The sequence below is a fragment of the Pristis pectinata genome, chromosome 4 (genome assembly GCF_009764475.1).
Source record: "Pristis pectinata isolate sPriPec2 chromosome 4, sPriPec2.1.pri, whole genome shotgun sequence".
NCBI lineage: Eukaryota > Metazoa > Chordata > Chondrichthyes > Rhinopristiformes > Pristidae > Pristis > Pristis pectinata.
Window position 1 is genome coordinate 7,069,831 of NC_067408.1, and position 21,352 is coordinate 7,091,182.

Consider the following 21,352-nt stretch of genomic DNA (forward strand, 5'->3'; position numbering starts at 1 on the left):
TCACATTTGTCTTTGTAAATAAATCCTTTTTAAAGTCCAAAGACTGTCTGGATTCCTCTGCCTTTGAGACTTGAAAGAACCTTTTCCCACAACAAACAGCCAAGGAGAAAATCTAAATTTGATAGTGGTTTTGACTGTCAATCAAGATTCTGTCCTATCATTGAGGTTTCAATGGACATGTACTTATTGCAGTTGAAAAGAATGAGATGTATTGAAACACAAGATTCTGATGGGTGTTGACAGGGTGGTTGCTGAAGGAGGCTTCACCCAAAACTAGTGGGACATGGTTTCATTATATGGGGGTTGCCCATTTAAGTCAGAAATAAGGAGGAATTTCTTCAGAGTTATAAATCTTTGGAATTCTCCACCTCAGAACAGTGGAGACAGACAATGAATATTTGCAATGTTTTTAAAAGGGTGTCAAGGGGGATAGGGAGAGAGCAGAAAAGTGGCAAAGCCAAAATTGGATCAGTAATGATCTTACTGAATGGTGGAGCTGGCTTGAGCAGCCAAAAGGCCAACACCTGCCCCTTTTTGTTTATGTCACTGCTGCATGCTAGATGATCCAGCAAACAAAGTCCAACTGAGAAACAGTAGCAAATTACGCAAGTCACGCTGCCAGTCTTCCATCTGACTGATGCATATATTTTATACGTAGTAAACTTACAAAGGAGTACAGGAAAAGCTGTTGACCTGTGATGTGTTTGGTGTCATGCCACTAAACTGCTCCCAAATGTGCTGCTGATCCTGATGCTTTAATACTGACATTAAACATAACCAGTAGTGCAAATAATAAATTAATACCAACGGGTAATGTGAAGTAGAGGTCCATTTGTACATAAAATTAAAACCTAACCCAACAGCAAACTAGCAACAAATGATCATGAACATATTTTTCAGTCCCAAACCTGACCATCAGTATAAATAAACACTATTTATATGCCTGTTAAACAAATCATTCTAACCTTGGTAAGAATGAACATCACTGGGACTCAGTTACCAGCGATGGAGGACATCTATCACGCTTGATGTCGGAGCAGGGCTTTAAACATCATTCAAGAACCAGCTCACCCTGCTCACTACATTTTTAAATTACTCCCCTCTGGTAGGCCATACAGGACAATACATGCGCACACTACAAGACTGAAACACAGCTTTTTCCCCCAAAGCTGTTAAATTGTTGAACGTGGACTGACACCTCCTGTACATACATACACATATTATGTCTTTCCCCCCTTTACTGGCTGAACTCATCATGGTGTTATTTAATATATTGATATGCTGCTGATTATCATTATTATCATGGTTCATTTGCACACTGCCTTTTTTTTTAAGTACTTTATATTTGTGTATGTTTGTTTTATTTTATAGCTATAATTGCTCTTATTAATTTACTGTTTTGGTTTTTATTGGGCAAGGGAGTGCCATCGTAATCTCGTTGTGGCAACAGTACAATGACAAATAAAGAATTCTTGAATCTTGTATTGAGCCAGGGTGGCATGGCACTGCCCAACCCAACAAGAACCTGAAGAATCCACTAGAATACACACCCAACCCAAATTCAACATGCATAGTTTTTTTGCCTTGAGGTTTAGGTTGCGTAGACTGGCTCAAGGGCACATAGAACACTACAGCACAGTACAGGCCCTTCTGCCCACGATGATGCACCGACATTTTATCCTGCTCTAATATCTATCTAACCCTTCCCTCCCACATAGCCCTCCATTTCTCTATCATTCATGTGGCCATCCAAGGGTCTCTTAAATGTCCCAGCAGTGCATTCCACGCACCCACCACTCTGTGTAAAAAAAAACTTACCTATGACATCCTCCTTATACCTTCCTCTAATCACCTTAAAATTATGCCACCTCATGTTAGCCATTTTCACCCTGGGAAAAAATCTGACTGTCCACTCGATCCATGCCTCTTATTATCTTGTACACCCTCTATCAAGTCACCTCTCATCCTTCTCTCCAAAGAGAAAAGCCCTGGCTCACTCAACCTATCATCATGGCACATGTTGAACCATATCATCAGAGGATCCCATAAGCTCAAACATTTCCTATCTCAAAACACTTCCATTTCTGCCATTAAGCACTAGCTATGTTCTGTAACAAACAAAGGGCAGAACCTAGCACTAACTTTCCATCAAAAGCAACAGTGTACAATCAACTTCTTGTTTGCCTCATTTGCCTTTTTGCAAGACTTGCCTTCAGTGGTATGGTTTGTTCAGCTTTCAATCCATCCAACAGTGCTTTGAACCGTTCGCTGTCCTCTTGCTCTGCTCTCTCTGTCAATGCTTCCAATACTTTCTCGTGCCTGGAAAAGAACAGGGTGGACAGACGTCAGTGTTAAGGAGCCTCTAATTATTCCAGTTCCCAATATCCATTCGGTACAGCTTCTTAATTTCAGCTTCTTTTAACATCCCTATCCAAACACAAAACTTTATAAGCAGTAATTCTTAAAAAATAACACCTTTTAAATAGTGATTCTGTACCATGCTTTATGTAAACAGACAAAAAAAATTGAGGATTTAAACTGCAATCTAAGGAGGTTGTGAAAGGTGGCTGACACTCCGCTGCAAACTTTGATTGCTAAAGAAGATTTTGTTCAGAAATAAGAACCAACTGACTAGATCACAAAGAGGGGACAACTCCCCAAGTTGAGATTAGAAGCCAACTCCAAACTTCCAATGCTCTGAAGTCCTCACGCACTGAAAGATGTCTCATTTAACAAATGACTGGAAGAAAACATTTTGAATTTACTATGTATTCCTGTATCTCCATGAAAAACATAATGGGTCTCACAATATATCATTGTCCTATCACTCATGCTTTATAGGCTTCAAAGAATTACTTGAGATTCATGTCTCCTGAATCTATAGTTTAATGTGCCCTATCACTCCTGAGGTCTTCAGATACTGGACAAATAGCGTCCAATCAATCAATCATGTTCATTGAACTAAAGAGTCTAGAATGTTCAGTTTAAAAACAGAAAATGCTGGAAGCACTCAGATCAGGCAGCAGCTGTAGAGAGAAACAGATTTGAAGTCTTAGGTCCAAGGACTTTTATTAGAACTAGGAAAGTTTAGAAAATAAATATGCTTTAAGCTGCAGAGAAAGGGAAGGAGTGGAAAGAATAAAGCATAGAATAGACCCCAAGAATGATTGAGAGTGTGGTGAAGGCCTGTTAAATGCAGCTGATCTGTACAGGGGAGATAAATGAGGATAGAGGAGGGACAAAATAAAAACAATGCTAGAACTCTGAGGCACTGCATTGGCTGGAAAACTGAAATAAAAACAGAACACTTTATACACTGAGGGTCAGGCAGCATTTGTGGAGAGATAAAAAAACAAGTTAACATTAATGACCAGTTCAAACATAAATTAGAAAGGCTAGCTATCTAAAAAGAGAGGTCACAGTGGGAATGGGATGGAGCATTAAAGTGTGAGAGATCTGGACCAGAATTTGCAACAACTCCTAACTAGCATCTACAATTATAGGTTGGAGCTAACACATCAGGATTTGCAATCAATGTTGAACAATTATACTAAAAGAAAATCCCTTTAACTGTCTTTTGCCAATAACCACAATCCATTTTTCCATTCACCAGAGGTGTGTAGCAATACGGATAAAAAGCATACCAAAAGAAATGCAAAGAACAGTATATTCTTCGGATGTTTCTTCCAGTTTTTCCAAATTTTATACAACTCATTCCAAGCTGTTTTCCCTTTTCAATGCAAATATCTTTGGTTTCTACTTTTAAAAATCCATTAAACCGTGGGTACGGCAATCTTCTAAAATTGCCCTGCAGCACTGAGCCTTATGCTATAGTTTTACATTAACTGGAAATGGTAGCTAGCAGAAAGTCAACAGGAAATGACCAGTAGTGTTAGTTCAATGGGGATGTACAGTGACAGAAACATCCAATGGTCCATGGATAAGTGAACCTCTGTGGCTATACATCACACACAGTTGCTGCAATTATTGCTGCTTTTAAAGTATATGCTTACATGTTCTCAGGGTCCTGCAGAATACAGATGGCAGACAGGAGCTTTACCGCATCAATCATCATGGCTGGAGCACCAGGATCGACGGCTTTCACCAACAACAGAACTCCATCTGCTGATTCCAACATCATTTTTATCCCATGCTGCAAATAAGACACAAGACCATAAGACACAAGAGTAGAATTAGGCCATTCAGTGTTAGGGAGAAAATTACACCAGCTCCCATGAAAACTAGTAATGAAAATATTAGCAAAATAATCACCAGCAGGTGATAAGCACCATATTTCTTTAAAAAAAAGTCTAATTCCCTTATCCCTCTAGCCCCTTCACTTTCCCCTCGCCCAGCCTCACAACCTACTTATCACGCACATCTTCCTCCCTGGTTCCCCACCTCCTTCCCTTAATTCCATGATCTACTGTCCTCTCCTATCAGATTCCATCTTCTTCAGCCTTTTGCCTCTTCCATCTATCACCTCCCAGCTTCCCACATCATTCCCACATCATTCCCACTCTCTCCTTCCCTCCCCCAGCACCTACCTACAACCCTCACCCAGATTCACCGATCACCCGCCAGCTCATCCTCCTCCCCCTCCCTCCCCCCCACCCCTTTTATTCTGGCTTCTGCTCTTTCCAGTCCTGATGAAGAGTCTCGGCCCAAAACGTCGACGGTTCATTTCTCTCCATAGATGCTGCCTGATCTGCTAAATTCCTCTAGCATTCTGTGTTTAGCAATACAATAAAAGCTTTCAAAAAAATCTACCTAGCTTCAGTGGAACACAACTTTGAAACCAGTCAATAAAAGGACAATAACCTCAGGATATTACAGGAATACAGGGAAGTTAGTTAACCTCAAATCTGCCTACCATTCACTATCATAGATATTATCCTTTAATCTGTTGGCTCACAAACATCAGTCCATCTCAGATTTAAAATCAACAATTGAATAGGATCTAGTGCTATAAGTGAAAGAGAACTTCAAAATTCAATCACATTGCATCTTGAAATGTTTCCTTGCTTTGCTCCTGAAACATCTGGATCTTTCTTTGACTGTGTCCCCTGGTCCCAGATTTCCCAACCAGCAGGAAGTTTCTCCCCATCTGCCCTTAACGTCCTGAAAACTTCCAACACTCTTGAACTTTCTAAATTTGAGGGAATATAGCTTTGGTTGTGTCACGTCTTCTTAAAGTTTAATTCTTGGAGTGCAAGCAGCATTCTCGTAAATCCATTCAAGCCCAAGATTAACATTAGTTGCTACACTGAAGCAGCTACTGATAGTCATGTGTAGAAAACAAAATGCTCAAAGTTGCACTCCCAAGTTAATCTCTGGTTGAAAGCATTCATTGCTCAGGAGAAACAACAGTTAATGATCAGTACAGACAATATTTGTCGCTTGGAATCTCTGAAACAAATGATTGAAGACCTGCAAGAACCTCAATATCTTAAAATATTTGCAGTCAGAGTCAGTCATTCCAACACTAATCAATCCCACATTACTTATACATTAGTATTAAAATACTCACTTTGTTGTTCATGAAAGCTTTTAAGCACCGAATAATTTCGTGTTGAATTTTGTAGTTCACACTGTAAAAAAACATAATGCAATAGTAACATAACAATAGCTTGACACTGCTTGCAATGAGTTGTTTTATTTTTAAATTGTGACCAACTTCAGCAAGTTAACCAAAATGAAAAAGGCTACATTCAGCAAATGTACAAGTACTTGTTCACTTTTTGGACTTCAAGAAGCTTTGTCCGAATTCAGTACAATCTGCAGCTAACACCCTAATGTATCCTAATGCAAGGTGTTGACCCAAAACATCAATTCCTTCCCCCACCAGATGTTGCTCAACGTGCTGAGTTCCTCCAGCAGTTTGTCTTTTTGTTCCAGATTCCAGCATTTGCTGTTTTGTGTGCCTCTCTTTTTTTAGTACTCTAATATGCATTGAGCCTCCTAGACTCTGGCAGCGGCAGCAGTCAGTCCAGTAGTCAATGGTACCTGTCAAGATGCAAGTAATGCAGACGTCTTTGCAGTCCCTAGCTTGGGCAATGATATAATCTACCATTACATAGTTCTTGGAGAGACTGCAGATGCTGGAATCTGGAGCAAGGCACAAAGCGCTGGAGGAACTCAGCGGGCAGGCAGGATCGATGGAAGGAAATGGACAGCTCATGTTTTGGGTCAAGACCCTTGATCCCCATAGTCCTCAATCTTTCAAAAGTTTATTATTTCCACTTTAAATACTTCTAGCTAGGTTCCACAACTCCCTGGGGCTGAGAATTCCAGAGATTCACCAGCCTCTGCAAGAAGACATTTTTATGTACCTTTGTTGTAAATGACTAACCCCTTATCTAGAAACTATGTCCCCTCATTCAAGATTCTCTGACTAGTGAAAACATCATGAAATCTACCCTATTATGTCCCTTAGTATTTCATATTTCAATAAGAAAGCCTCTCATTCTTCTAAACTCCAAAGGATATAGACCTCTTTTGATAGGACAATCCTCTCATCCCAGGAAGTAGCCTAGTAAACCTCTTTTTGGACTGCCTCCAATGCTGCTTCATCGTTTCTCAGTTAAGGAGACCAAAATTGTGTGCAGTACTCAGGTGTGGCCTCACCAACACTCCGTACAATTGTAACAAAGCTTCCCTATTTGTTAACTCCAACCCTATTGCAATAAAGGCCCACTATATATGACCCTGATCCCAAAGAAATCTCCCCACAAAAATCTAGCCATCTCTACAGCATGAACTTGCCTTTTTCTGATGCCTGTAGGTGTCAATTTAAAGATAATCCCTGGTGCCTAAATGCTGCAGATGACAAGTAGCCATTAAAACAGACTTTTTTTTAAATAGAGTAGCATGTCAGGAATAATGTATAATTAAAGTGGAAGCCAAAACAAATTATTTTTAAAGATTCTGTTCTATATTTTGAAGTCCCTTGGATTTATGAAATACACAAAAAATACAAGTTTTATGATCAGAATGTTTGCCGAAAAGTAATTATGGATTAATGTGCCATTAAGAACTTACTAAGATCTCATGTAAACAAGAGAGATTTTCAGGGTATATTACAGAGGGAATAGTTCACACCTTAACTTTGCATGATTTCTATTGGCTTCATTGGGGAAGACAATTTGACCATTGCTTTCTATTGATTGCAGTTGAGGAGACCGTAAATGTCACATCTATGGAAGAGCCTTGAATCACTTTCAGCAACTTCAGAACTTCAACATTAACCAATGCATGCTTGAGAATCTTGAAGTTTTGGTCAGTACCATGGAGTAATTAGAGTGAACACTGGCAGCGTCTTTGTAATTAGTAATGCGAAATCTGGACCAGTACCTTAACGAGCTGAACCAGTTGGCATCTTTTAGATTTTCAAATTTTCCCAGGCATTAACAGGTTTCTAATATACTTAACCAGTTGGAAAACCCAACTGACTGAAAATAACAGTTCAGAAATTTAAAGGTACATTAAAATAATATTCACATAAGTATTTAATTTCAGGAGGTGAAGTAATAAAGACACCATCAAGCATAGTTGTGTAAAAATTAATTCCAATGAATGTTACTGCTTTACCTTGTAGTATCCAGTTGTTCATCTTGCAATCCTTTTAGTATTCCCAACAGTTCAGCTAATCCTTCTGCACCAAAGCTCTGCACCCAACTGTTTAAAGAAAAAAAAGGCTTACACCATTTCCTGAACACTAATGGATAATTACGCACATCTCCTTTGAACTTGCCCCCTCTCACCTTAAATGCATGCCCTCTGGTTTTAGATATTTCAACCCAAGGAAAAAGATACTGGCTGCTTACTCTATGTTTCTCAATCTTATAAACCTCTATCAGATCTCCCCTCAGCCTCCACCACTTCAGAGAAACCCAAGTTTGTCCAACCTCTCCTTATGGCACATGCCCTTTAATCCAGGCAGCATCCTGGTAAACTTCTTCTACACCCTCTCTAAAGCCGCCACACCCTTCCTCTACTGGGGTGACCAGAACTGAATGTAATACTTTAGATGTGGCCTAACCAGAGTTTTATAAAGCTGCAACATAACTTCCTGACTCTTGAACTCAGTGCCTCAACTAATAAAGGCAAGCATGCCATATGCCTTCTTTACCACCCTATCAACCTGTGTAGCCACTTTCAGGGAGCTACGAACTTGGACCCCAAGATCCCTCTGCTAGTCACTGTTAAGGGTCTTGCCCTTAACAGTGTATTGTCTCTTTACATTTGATCTCCTATGGTGCAACACTTCACATTTGGCCGGGTTAAACTCCATCTGCCATTTCTCCACCCATATCTGCAACTGATCTATATGCCACTATATCCTTTGCCAGTCTTCTACACTTTCCACAACACCACCAATCTTCATATCATCTGCAAACTTACTAACCCACCCATGTACATTGTCATCCAAGTCATTTATATACATCACAAACAAGAGGTCCCAGTACGGATCCCTGCAGTCGCAGAACACCACTAGTCACAGACCTCCAACTAGAATAAGTCCTATTGACCACTACCCTCTGTCTATGGACAAGCTAACTCCAAATCCAAACAGCCAATTTACCATGGATCCCAGTTAAATGTACTGTTTCTTTTGGCACAAATTGGTATTTTACATTTCCTTGAAATTCTATACTGGACTGCATAATTACACATCAACAGCGAAAGGGGAATGAAACATATACTGATTCTCAACAATTTAAGAGCAAGATAGATTGTTTTTGTTTTATTAATATAGATACACAAATACTTGGAGACCATATCTACTAAGCTCACTTACTACCTGGTATTGCACTCAAAGTGAGGCAAATATTTACAATACCTTGTCTGGAACAATAAGGCAACAAGTGTGTTTGATGGGTAGTACAGGCATTAGAATCAGCTATATTACTTAAGTGTGTGAAGGGTGAAAGTAAAAAAAAGGACCAACATTGTTTGCCCCTAAAGAACTGTCCGTGACCTTTATTAAGTGGACGATTGATTCATCGCATCACGTTGAACTAGCAGCACAAATTGAGATGAGCCATTTTTCTTATTCACTGTGAAATTCAACAGCTCAGTGGAATCACCATGCTAGTTTTCAAGATTGGAATACTAAAACTTGCTTTTCTTATAAACAGACCAACCCTAGGCCTCCGAAATCAAGTTTTAAGCTGGATCTGACACCATGCAAATATTCCTGTCCGCTTCAGTAATCCATACCAGTGAAAAGCCGATCACTTCCATTACCTGACTGGGTTATTGCTGAGAGAAACTCGTAACGACTCCAAACAATTGAGGAGCTGCTGTTCTCGTATTCCTGACTTCAGTTCTTGAATGTACATCACTGCTGATCTTGTACTTTCCTTCTGATTTTGACTCTAAAAAGGGTTGGGGGGGTAGGGAAAAAAAAAATTAGATAAGGAAAAACATCATTCCAACTCACTCCTTGCCAGTATCTCTCACCTGATCCTCTGTAAAGACTGTCTGAGACTGCCACCATGCTTGTATCCAAACCTGTCACTCATCACCTATGCTTCATAATTTGCAATGACCCCTAGTTAAGCAAGAATCCCTCGTTAAGCAGTGCCTCAGTTTTAACACCCTCACCTTTGCTTTGAAATTCATTCAGGACCTCACCTCTCATGGAATGTTCTACAGGCCAATGATCCTCCTCCATGTTAGTTGTGCTCCTCCAATTCTCACCCCTTGCTTATCCCAAAATTTAATCAGTTCACCGACAGTGGACATGCCTTCAACACCTAGCCCCCAAGGACTGGAAGTAACACTCTAAATGCTCAGTTTCCGTACTTTGCCATCTATTTTAATTTTATTCTTCAGTTATCATCTCTGGTCACCAGCCACACCATATGTGGCTTAGCTTTAAGTTTCGCACATTTTACTACTGTACTATATTAAAAGTGCAATACAAATCAAAGCTGCTGTTGTTGATTTCATTGCTGAGTAAAGTAGAATTTAACACAAAATAATACTGCTTACGTTTTAGTTATAAAGCTGGAAGTACACAAGAACATAAGAAACAGCAGGCTACAGGAGTCCATTAAAACCGCTCCAATATTCAATAAGGTCAGATTAGTCTGAGCTTATTGAATACCACTTTTCTGCTAGGTCTCCACAACCCTCAAATGCCCTGAACTCTAGAAGACTATCTCAGCCCTGAGTATACTTAATGACTCAGCACTTATTCTATGTTTATGACAAGAACACTGACAGGCTGCTCTAAAAATCAATTAAATTGATTCACTTTATTTTAAAATGTAAACATTCTTTAATAATGGTGCAAGACCTCAGTGCATAACCAAATGATCAAAGTTTACAGTCCACTTAACTCTTGGAACTAAAACTTCAATCAGTGCCTTCCTGACAACACTTTGGTTATACATATCATAATCCCCAGCTCAGGAGATCACCAACTGATCCTAGATGAAATGTTATTTCCTCCAGCTAAACTTCACTGGCAACAGGTTTTGCCATCAAAAGTTTCATAGCCTTGCCAACAGCTGCACCAGACTTTCACGACTTCCAAGCTGAATTCCAACCCCACATTAATTCCTTTGCAATATCTGTCTACTTTTACTTCTGTTCCATCACTCATTTCCTTTTGCATCATACGGACACAACTATTCCAACACTTGCAATGGTCAGTTTCCATGTATTCGCAATACATCACCTAATGTAAAGATATGCTTCACTTACAGAATTGTACAGCATAGGGCCCAGGCTGACCACTTACCCCTGTGCATCAATGGCATCATTGTACAGAGAGTCAGCTGTTATAAGTTCTCAGGAATACATATAGCAGACAACCTGTCCTGATCAACCAACATTTCCACCCTCGCCAAGAAGGCACAGCAGCGTCTCCACTTTTTACGGCGGCTGAAGAGAGCAAACCTGCCCTCCCCCACCCTCACCACATTCTACAGGGTACCATTGAGAGTGTCCTGACCAGCTGCATCTCTGCCTGGTACAGTAACTATAACATCTCTGACCATAAGTCCTTGCAGAGAATTGCGAGTACAGCGGGAAAGATCATTGGAGTACCTCTTCCCTCCACCCTGGATATCTCCAACACAATGCACACGCAAGGTCTGCAGAATCATGGATGACCCTTCTCATCCCTCCCATGACCTATTTGTCCCACTGCCGTCTGGCAAGTGGTACCGGAGCATCCGGACCAGAACTACCAGACTGTACAACAGTATTTTCCCCCCAAGCTGTCAGGCTCCTGAATACCCTGGAGACAGTTTCAGACAAATGCCACATCAAAAGCCCTGGTTTGCACAACGGCGTACAAGAACTTTGGCTGCTGCTGAACACATTCATACAATTAGTGCAACACACTGAGTTCTGTATTTTCTTGCACCAACTCTGCACTGCACCAACTCTGCACTAAATGTGTATTCTGTATATACCGTTTTTGCACTATTTGTACTTGCATAATTTTTTTTTGGTCTGTGTTTATTGTATGTCTTCTGTTTTATCTATGTCCTCTGTTGAGAGAGTCGGGGGAAACGACATTTCGTTCCTCCATGTGTTTTTATAGCATATGGGTGAATGACAATAAAGTAACTTGAACTTGATTCTGTACTAATCCCATCTCCCAGCACATGGTCCAAAGCCTTCTAGGCTGAGGCAATTCAAATGCTCATCTAGACACTTCTTAATTGCTGGCAGACACCCATACCTCTTCTGCCCATATCCTATTCTGCACCAAACTCAGTCTTTACTGCAGTATTCTCCTTCCTAAACTAGCTCAGTTCCCCAATACCTTCAGTTGAAATGTGAGAATTTTAAAACATGTTGGACTTGCCAATTATTACATCTATAACTCCCTCCAACCTCAAAGAACTCTCCATTCACTGGCCTTTTCCTACATTAAAAGGTCATATGTAAACATATACCGCTGCACTCTTAAGGCAGGTGTCAATCAGCTACTTCCCTTCAACCATTTGGTTCTTAAACCAACCAGCAAAACCATAGAACCATAAAACCATACAGCACAAAACAGGCCCTTCGGCCCACCATGTTGTGCCGTCCATCAAACCACCCTCACACTACCTAACCCCTTCCTCCCGCATATCCCCCCATCCCACACTCCTCCATATGCCTATAAAACAAGCTCTTGAACCTGTTCAATGTATCTGCCTCCACCACCACCCCAGGCAGTGCATTCCATGCACCAACCACTCTCTGGGTGAAAAACCTCCCCCTGACATCTCCCCGAACCTCCCACCCATAACCTTAAAGCCATGACCTCTCATCTTGAGCATTGGTGCCCTGGGAAGGAGGCGCTGACTGTCTACTCTATCTATTCCTCTCAGTATTTTATATACCTCTATCATGTCTCCTCTCATCCTCCTCCTTTCCAGTGAATAAAGCCTGTGCTCATATTCAATACTCTCTAATCCAGGCAGCATCCTGGTAAATCTCCTCTGCACCCTCTCCAACACCTCCATATCCTTCCTATAATGAGGCGACCAGAACTGAACACAGTACTCTAAGTGTGGCCTAACTAGAGTTTTGTAAAGCTGCATCATCACCTCGCGGCTCTTAAACTCAATCCCACGATTTATGAAAGCCAACATCCCATTGGCCTTCTTAACTGCTCTTTCCACCTGTGAGGCAACTTTCAATGAACTGTGAATATGAACCCCCCCTCAGTTTATCAACACCATGACCACTTTGATCACTTTGCACTAAAATGGACTTGTTCTACTCATCTTCTTTCTTGTAAAGCTTGTGCATAATTTATGTTTTTCTTATGAATGCTGCTTATATGATGCTAGGTGCCTGTGATGCTGCTGCAAGCAAGCTCTTCATTTCACCTGTGCATACATGCACTTATGCACATGATAATAAACTCGACTTTGACTTTTACTATCACAGTAAGAGTCAATGTAATTAGACTTTCCACAGAATGATTAAATGTCAATTAGCGTTAGGAACTTAAAAGTCCAAACAATACTGGTGAACTAAGTTGGGTTCACACCACATTTGGCCCATTAAGTATGCAACAGCTCTTTTGAAAAGCAATCCAATTCATATACTTCTCTCATTTTTCCCTATTTGAGAGCTGCTACGAATCTAATTGAATGCACTTCACTGTGTAAATAGCAGTTCTAAATGGAGTTAAAAATTTGGAAGTTCAAAGAATCCAGAAAATCTAAAATGCAGCATCAGCAATGAATATAATACTTACCGCTTTAGAAGTGTGAAGATACTGTGAAACCATTTCTCTCTTTATCGATATATCTTTGTTCCTCAATGGCTGCTGTTTTTCTTCATTCAAATTCATGTCAAGCTATTAAAAGATAAAATAAAGACATCACAAATGTATTTTTAAATAGACATGAAGAGATAAGGATTTTGATCTCTCAAATAGTCCTTCTGACAAACTTTATTCATAAAACACTCCCTAATTCACTTCAAAGCCAAGTATTGTTCAGTACCTTGGTCACCTCTTGTAATGATTCTGTACAAAAATAGAAGGCAACTTCTGAAACAGCAGAACAACACTTCCAAGCTTACACAGAACATGCAGCACAAAAACAGGCCACTTAACCTAATTGGTCGACATTAGGACTTATGCTCCACATGAGCACCCTCCCAAACTTCATTTAACTAGCAGAATCAGGTTTATTATCACCGACTTATATAATGTGAAATTTGTTGTTTTGCAGCAGTACCACAGTGCAGACATAAAATTTACTATAAATTACAAAAATAAATAAATAGTGCAATAAAAAAGGATTAACAAGATTGGGTTCATGGACTGTTCAGAAATCTGACGGTGGAGGGGAAGAAGCTGTTCCTAAATAGATGAGTGTCCTCTTCCAATATGCTTACCAGCTGCACCTTAAATAGTGATGGTGGGTTTCACATTCCTACCATTCAAAGCAGTTAATTTTGCTTAGACCATACCTATACAATAAAATCAAGGACTGTCACAAGTTTTGTTCCAGTGGTATGGACTTTTACAAACCCTATCATTACCAGACCCCAATTATAGACTGGACCATTTCTACCAAAAGGTTTGATCAGCTCACCTATTTAACGACTGAACCACCCCCGGCATTCAAAATCCTTTACTTCAAAGTGAGAAGCTGCAGTATTCTAGAACACTAATGATTTGTGGCTTAATTTTATTATAATACATTTTCTCGTTATAGATGAAAAACATGATGATGCTGGAGGAACTCAGCAGGCCTGGCAGCATCTGCGGAGAAAAGCAGGCGGTCAATGTTTCGGGTCAGGACCCTTCTTCAGGATTTGGGTCCAAAGTAACCCAAAGCATCCTGAAGAAGGGTCCTGACCCGAAACATTGACCACCTGCTTTTCTCCATGGATGCTGCCTGGCCTGAGTTCCTCCAGCATCATGTTTTTCCTCATTATAGATGTCCTGCAAATCTAAGATATGAACATATAAAAACATTCAGTTCGAGTATACTGAACTTGTCTATTAAGTGATACATGCAACAATACCTCAGGTTCCAAGAGTAAACAAACCAAAAGGTTTGGTTTCAGGGAGTGAAAAATCCCATCCCAGTTGGGCAAGGGAATGACGAGAATTCCAGGAAACCATGTTACTCATGAATTATCATCAGGTGAACATTAGTTTCTTCCCCAAATGTGATTGTTCTTACAAAAGGCCATTGACCTGAAACGTTAACACTCCTCCTCCTTCCAATGACGGACCTGTGGACCATTTTCTACGCACTCTAATTTCAATTTTCAGTATTTGGCCCTTGTCCTTCCCTGACTTTCTCATCACTGGCAGTCTTATCAGATTCAGAATGGTCTAAATTCATATGCACGTTAGCACATTGTAAGAAAAGACATAAATAATTCAGGTAAGGAGCTTTTGATGAAATTCTCCATCTCTATCTCAAACATCAACATGCTACTACTAGTTGCATGTCAAAATTTTATACTTCTACTGTAAATCTCCATGGTTCTGATGTTAAATCATGTTTTAATCCATCCAATATTTAGCTGTGAAAAGTTAAAGAATGAAGTACCTACCAACATCTGCTCAAACAAGTCCAGCACCTCTTTATCACCAAGTCCCATCAGTGCAGAGGAATGGGTTTCATAAATTGGCGTTGGTGGGTGTCTTGTGTGAACATTAGGCTTCTCTTTATCCTTCTTTCGTATGCTGGTGAATCGTTCCAGCTGCAAAACAGGGTTCAAAAGAATTAAATGGATTATAATCTCCACCCCTACCCTTTACACAAGTACATCTGAATTATTACCAACATGAGCATTATTTCCTGTTTCTTCATTGGTTCAAGTTGTACACCACTAACAAATGATATAAATAAAGTTTAAAAAAGTATATTTTGATATACAAACTCTTTACCCAAACACTTCAGTTTTGGACATCTGTCATGACAGACTTTTACTTATGGGTCCATGAAAATAAAATTTAACAGGACAAAGTTAAACGTGTCCATAAATCCTTGAAGGTGGCACCACAGGTAGACAACATGGTTTGGAAGACGTATGGGGATATAGGCCTTCATTAGTCAGGGCAGTGAATAGAGAAGTAGGGAGGTTATACTTTATAAAACCTTGGCCAGAGCTCAGCTGGAGTACTGTGTGCAGTTCTGGTCACCAAGGATGTGATAGCGCTGGAGAGGGCACAGAGGAGATTCACAAGGATGTTGCCTGGGATGGAGCAGTTCAGTTATGAGGAGAGAATGAAGAAGCTGGGTCTTTCTCCCTGGAACAGAGGAGGTTAAGGGGGGACGTGACTGAGGTATATAATATTAAGGGATATAGATAGGGTAGACTGCAGGAAACTTTTTCCAAAATCAGAAGAAGGTTTAGGATTAGGGGGAAGAGATTCAGAGGGGATATGAAAGAGACCTCCTTCACCCAGAGAGTGGCAAGTACCTGGAATGCACTGCCTGAAAGAATGGTTGAAGCTGGGTTGCTGACGAACACTTGAAACACTTCGGCCATTGAGTGCTATGGACCAAGTTCTGAGCAATGAGGTTAACACGGAAGGGGTGCTCACTGGTTAGCATGGACAAATTGGGCCAAATGGCCTGTTTCCATGCTGTACAAATCTATGAAGTTTCTAACCACCTTAACTTATAGTAAGTAGCCTGCCCAGCTCTCCCAAAAAATCTACAACACCAGGTTTGTACTGTCCAATGGTCCTAACCGTTCCCATACCATCCCCTATCCAGCTCAGGCCTTAATGTAGTTACACGTCAGAAAGAACATGCACCAAGTGCTAGCGTGCTCCTTCTAATGTGTGTAACTAAATTAAGAGGTATTGATAAGGGAATGGGCTATTTAATAGGATTCAAATAGGACCTGTGCTGGAGATAGAAGAGACATTAAAGGGTTAAGTAGGTATTTTAATGATTAGAATGTGATTTGTTGCCCAAAATTCTCCATATAAATTAATAGAGATTTATACATCCAAGTTTGCAACTGATACCTTAAATTAAGCAACACAAGTAGATGTGCCCATATCTGTGAGCAAAATATGCACTTTGAATCCAAAATGTAAATCAGATCTTAATGCTGAGCAGAGAGATATAGGATTTTATGTACACAGGTTACTCGAACTAAGAGCATATGTACAGAATGTAAACAACAGTCGACTGGAATATTGGTTGTTATCTCAAGGAGACGAGAATACAAAAGTGATAGAGTTTTGATTCAGACAGATGGAACCTTGGTCACATGCCATGTAGAATACCATTCATGTTTAGCACTGCATCTCAGGAAGGATACATTAACCCTGGGGTAAATGAGGAAAGAAGGGGTACGCCGAGTTTATAATTATACCAAGACTCAAAAGGCAAAATTTCGCAGATAATTTGCCGAATTTGTCTTGTATTCTCGAGTTTAGAAAACAGAGAATGACCTAACATGTTTAAAATAATAAAAGATTCAATTGATTGGATAAAGAGAACACATCACCTCTGGTGACGGAACAGACAACAAGGAAGCACAATCTTTAAAAAAAAATAAAGCCAGGCTATTCAGAAGTAAAATTAGGAGGCATTCTTCCCAAATCAATAGGTATCGGAAACCCGCAACATTTTCTCACAAAATGTGGTGAATGCTGGGTCAACTGAGATGCAAGGCAGATTGAGATTTTGGGAAGATAAAGGTCCGGAAGCATCAAGGAATGTTTAGTAAAGCTGAGTCAAATGAAATGAATAAGGGACCAATCACGATCTATATAAAATGGTGAACAAAGCATGAGAGGCTGAAGGGTGTCCTTCATTAAGTCAATGGGCAGCAGAGTTTAATGTACAATTTTGGCTTTGATAATGAATATGGTGTCCGACTCCACAATCCCAAACTCTAGAAGGGATCTCCTTCAATTAGGAGGTGGTGGTCCTAATTCTACTAGTTGAAGGATGCACCTTTAAAAATCGCACAAATGGGACTTCTTCCGACACTGGTTCTATAAATGTTGGGAAAAGTCACAGCATTTTTCCAATTCACTCTAAGATTTGATTCCAGTGCATGGATCTTCACCAAACTGCCTCCCCCTCTTTATGTTCACATCCAGTTTCCTGCAAAGGAGCTTTCCTCCTCAAACAGGCATCTTTTACTACCCACTTCTCAACCTCTGACCCATCATAGTCCTCCAACCTAATTATTATTATATAGCCATTCCACCCCCTTCTCCTTCACCCACGCCTCACTGGTGATCAGGTTAACAGGTATCCAGAGAATAAGACTTTTACTCTGAAGTCACAAGTTCAAATTTATACCAGCTGAGCAACTTCAATTGAAGTAATTAAATGAATTTGTACTGAAGCACTAGTATTGAGATAATGAAACCATCCTTATCCAGTCTGGATTCTTAAAGGACCTCTAATATGGCTAGCATGCCATTCTGCTCAAGGGAATTGGGAACAGTGCTGAAGTGTGACCTTGTCAGTGTATGCACATTCAGGGAATGAATAAAAATCTATATGCATTGAGAGGCAGACCGGTGCATTTGTTAAGTGAATAACAGTTCTACTGATGAAAGGTGATTGAAAGATTAATTTCCATTTCTCTCTGCATAGATGCTTCCTCACTTGCTGAGTACTCCAGGCATTTTACTTTTATTTAACATCTTCACTGGATGTTTATAATGCAAAATCCTTTACTAAATAATAAGAGTGCCAGAATTCACAGTGATGTATTTATAAATTGTACAATAGATCATAGAAGTTGCAAAAATTGAAAAGAATATAGAACGAAAAATATTCAGGCCACTTACCTCATCAGGAATCAGCTTCTTAAATGTCTATAGATTGAAAGAGAAATAGAAAGAAAGATAAGTTTTTGTCCACCACCAAAGGAGAAATAAAACATCAGAAAACACCCAAGAAACAAAGAAATAGCCAAGCAAAAACAGCATCACCCTCTTAGTTTTGACCCAATCACACTTCTCAGTTATAAAAAGACAGTCCCCAGCTTACGCAACGGTTCCGTCCCAAACAACTGTCTGTAAGCTGATTTTTCCATAAGTCAGAAACAATTTCCCCAAAAAAAAACAAGATTAAAAACTCATTCCTCAAAATAGTTAAACCTCCCCTTTTTGATGTACTACTTTGCATTCTCTCAGAACTGCATTGCACTGTCAGTCAGTCATTTTCTTTCACTACCCATAGTGTTTATTCTGTATACAAGTCAAGTCTGATATAGTTTATTGCCACCTGCAAGTACGCTGAATCCAGGTACAATGAAAAACACTTCCCATAATTCTTACTTTTCCTCAAATATTTTCTATGTTCACCCCAACACGATCAATAACTAAATTAATGCAACATGTACAGACTCCAGTTGTTAAAGAATACTACAAACCATTTTATTATTTATTAGGTTAACAAAGCATTAACTTCCGAACATCAGCTGAGATCGTAAACTATCAAATTGTAAGTGTGTTAAATAAAGGGGGTAGAAGATAACTCATGAAATGAAGCTGAGGATGTGGAAGGTTGTGTAGATGTAGAAGGAAGCTTTCCTATCTTGGAAAATTCTTTAAAAATTTATGACAGAGTTTGCATAAAGTCAGATTTCTGTAAGTCAGGTCTTCCACAACCCAGAGAGCCCTTTTATTAGCATTTTCCAATAATGCACAATTGGTCAGAAACAGAAGCAATGAAAGAGAATATTTAACCCAATGTACTCCTTAAACATTTACATGCATCCTCCTCAAAAGTTCTCCCATCACCAGCAACCAAGAAAGAAATCTAAAAATGGAGTAAACCATTGAGTTTTTTCCCCGAGTCTATAAAGTTTGTGTGCCTGATCTGTATCCATACACTTGAGTTGGCTCCTTGTCATTTCATACTCTTATTCAGTAAAATGACACTGTCAAATTTTATAATTGATCTAGCATCATCTGCTCCTTGTGGGTACCAATTTTCGATCAAATTTTGTTTGAAGAAGCACTTGCCAACTTTGTTGTTAAAGGACTTGACTCTGACTTGCCTCAAACTTCCCACCAATGAGAGAAAGTTTTCTGCATTTCTCATTTCCATAAAAACTTAAATCACTATTATCTTCTACATTCCAGGAAATAAGAGCTTAGTTGATATGTTCTCCTAAATTTTAATGCCTAGAATCCTGATAACATTCTGGTGAATCTAATGAGGCACTGCTCCTGACTCTAATACAACCTTTCTAAGATGCAGTGGCCAAGAATGTGCACAGTACAGATGTGGTCCACACACAACATAACTTCCTTCCTTTAATAATCCAGTCCTCCAATCAGAAAAGTTAACACTGCTTTAGCTTGTCTGATAGTCTTCTATACTTGACGACACCTATAAGATCTTGATGCATTGACTTCCACTGTTCTTATTTTTGGCATCATCCATACTTTCCTCATTGACCGTAGGTGAACCGCACATCTGTGTTGCAACCTATCTTCAGTTTCATTCACTCACTTTATTAATGTTGCTTTGAACTTTTATCCTCCCTACCTACATCATTTCATGTCCTACAAATCTTGTGTTAGCTGAAAATGTACATATTGCTTTTTATTGCATTTTCCAAGTTAATAAATATAAATTAGTTGAGGCTCTATCACAGATCTTCAAGAGCACCACCACATATTTCCTTCCAATTCAAGTAAATACCTGTTATCCATTGTCTCAACTTTATCATTCTCCAACCCATTCTCTTTAATTCCACAAGTGTTAGTGTAAGCCAATAAACTTCAGCAAGAGTTCATATAAAATGCATCTGCTAATGTGCTGTCCACCAACTTCTTCAAAATAAAATATAATTAGCTCTGTTACACATGATGTACCCTTTACAAAATTCACATTGACTCTAGTTACCTCCAATTTTCTACCACACTGTGTTTAATAGATTCAACAACCTCCTCACAACAGATGTGAAACCAACAGGCCCAATAATCTGGTTTCCTTCTCCAATCTTTCATATACAAGAGCCCCACTGTAATTAAATAGATATATTAGAAATATTTCTCAAGTCATTTACTTAAATACAAACAGAAACACCGACCAATAAACAAATCTGCTGAAATACTGGTTTAGTGAGTGGAGAGCTCAAACAACCACGATTAGTTATATCTGCTGCAGTTCAGGACAGCTTCCACCAGAGGGGAGTGATGCACTTTGAAATACACAAAATCTTCATAAAAGCATTTCATGATTTAGTTTGACTTTGTTTATAATACGTGCACTTGCAAAGATGCAATTCCTCCTCCACTACTTGAAGGAGGAATTGTCACCTCAACCCCATCACCCCAAAAGTACCACAGCACATTTTGCTGTGATCTAATGCTTGTAAACAGCTCCCATTTACTCTCAAAAGAGGAAAGCTACTCAACCAGAACAACAGATATAATTTTGTTCATGAACTTGTGCATTTTGCAGAATAAGTCAGCTGAATTTCCTACTCTTCAATTGTAGCCCTCCCATCCTGAAGCTGCAAAGTTAAAGCTTATTTCATTGTTGGACCTAGGGGATGAAGTGAAACACAGGTTAGATCCTGTCTGATCCATTTTCAGTTTCTGATGTGGTCATTTCAGATGTCCTTGTGCATATTCCATGTCTTGGGAGGTTGGTGGCAGCAAAAAGGAATTGCAGAGAAAATAACCCAAGGATGGGACTTGCCTCTGGAAGGTTAAAAAAGTAGCAGGCACGGTAGTGTAGTGGTTAGCATAATGCTATTACAGCACCAGTGACCCGGGTTCAATTCCAGCCTCTGTCTGTAAGGAGTTTGTACGTTCTCCCCGTGTCTGCGTGGGTTTCCTCCAGCAGCTCTGGTCTCCTCCCACATTCCAAAGACGTACGGGTTAGGAAGTTGTGGGAATGCTATGTTGGTGCCGGAA

The 21,352-nt window shown here is 39.7% G+C and overlaps 1 protein-coding gene across 1 annotated transcript in view; it reads right to left on the reverse strand.

Moving 5' to 3' along the window:
- Positions 1-21,352, reverse strand: part of LOC127569160 (protein diaphanous homolog 1-like) — a 135,267-nt gene that overhangs the window by 50,929 nt on the left and 62,986 nt on the right. The window contains exons 2-9 of the mRNA XM_052013548.1: positions 18,263-18,289; positions 15,043-15,192; positions 13,220-13,321; positions 9,250-9,380; positions 7,591-7,677; positions 5,531-5,591; positions 4,014-4,153; positions 2,211-2,319 (exon numbers count right to left, since the gene is read on the reverse strand). Coding sequence (XP_051869508.1) covers positions 2,211-2,319; positions 4,014-4,153; positions 5,531-5,591; positions 7,591-7,677; positions 9,250-9,380; positions 13,220-13,321; positions 15,043-15,192; positions 18,263-18,289 — 807 coding nt within the window. The remainder of the gene's footprint in view (positions 1-2,210; positions 2,320-4,013; positions 4,154-5,530; positions 5,592-7,590; positions 7,678-9,249; positions 9,381-13,219; positions 13,322-15,042; positions 15,193-18,262; positions 18,290-21,352) is intronic.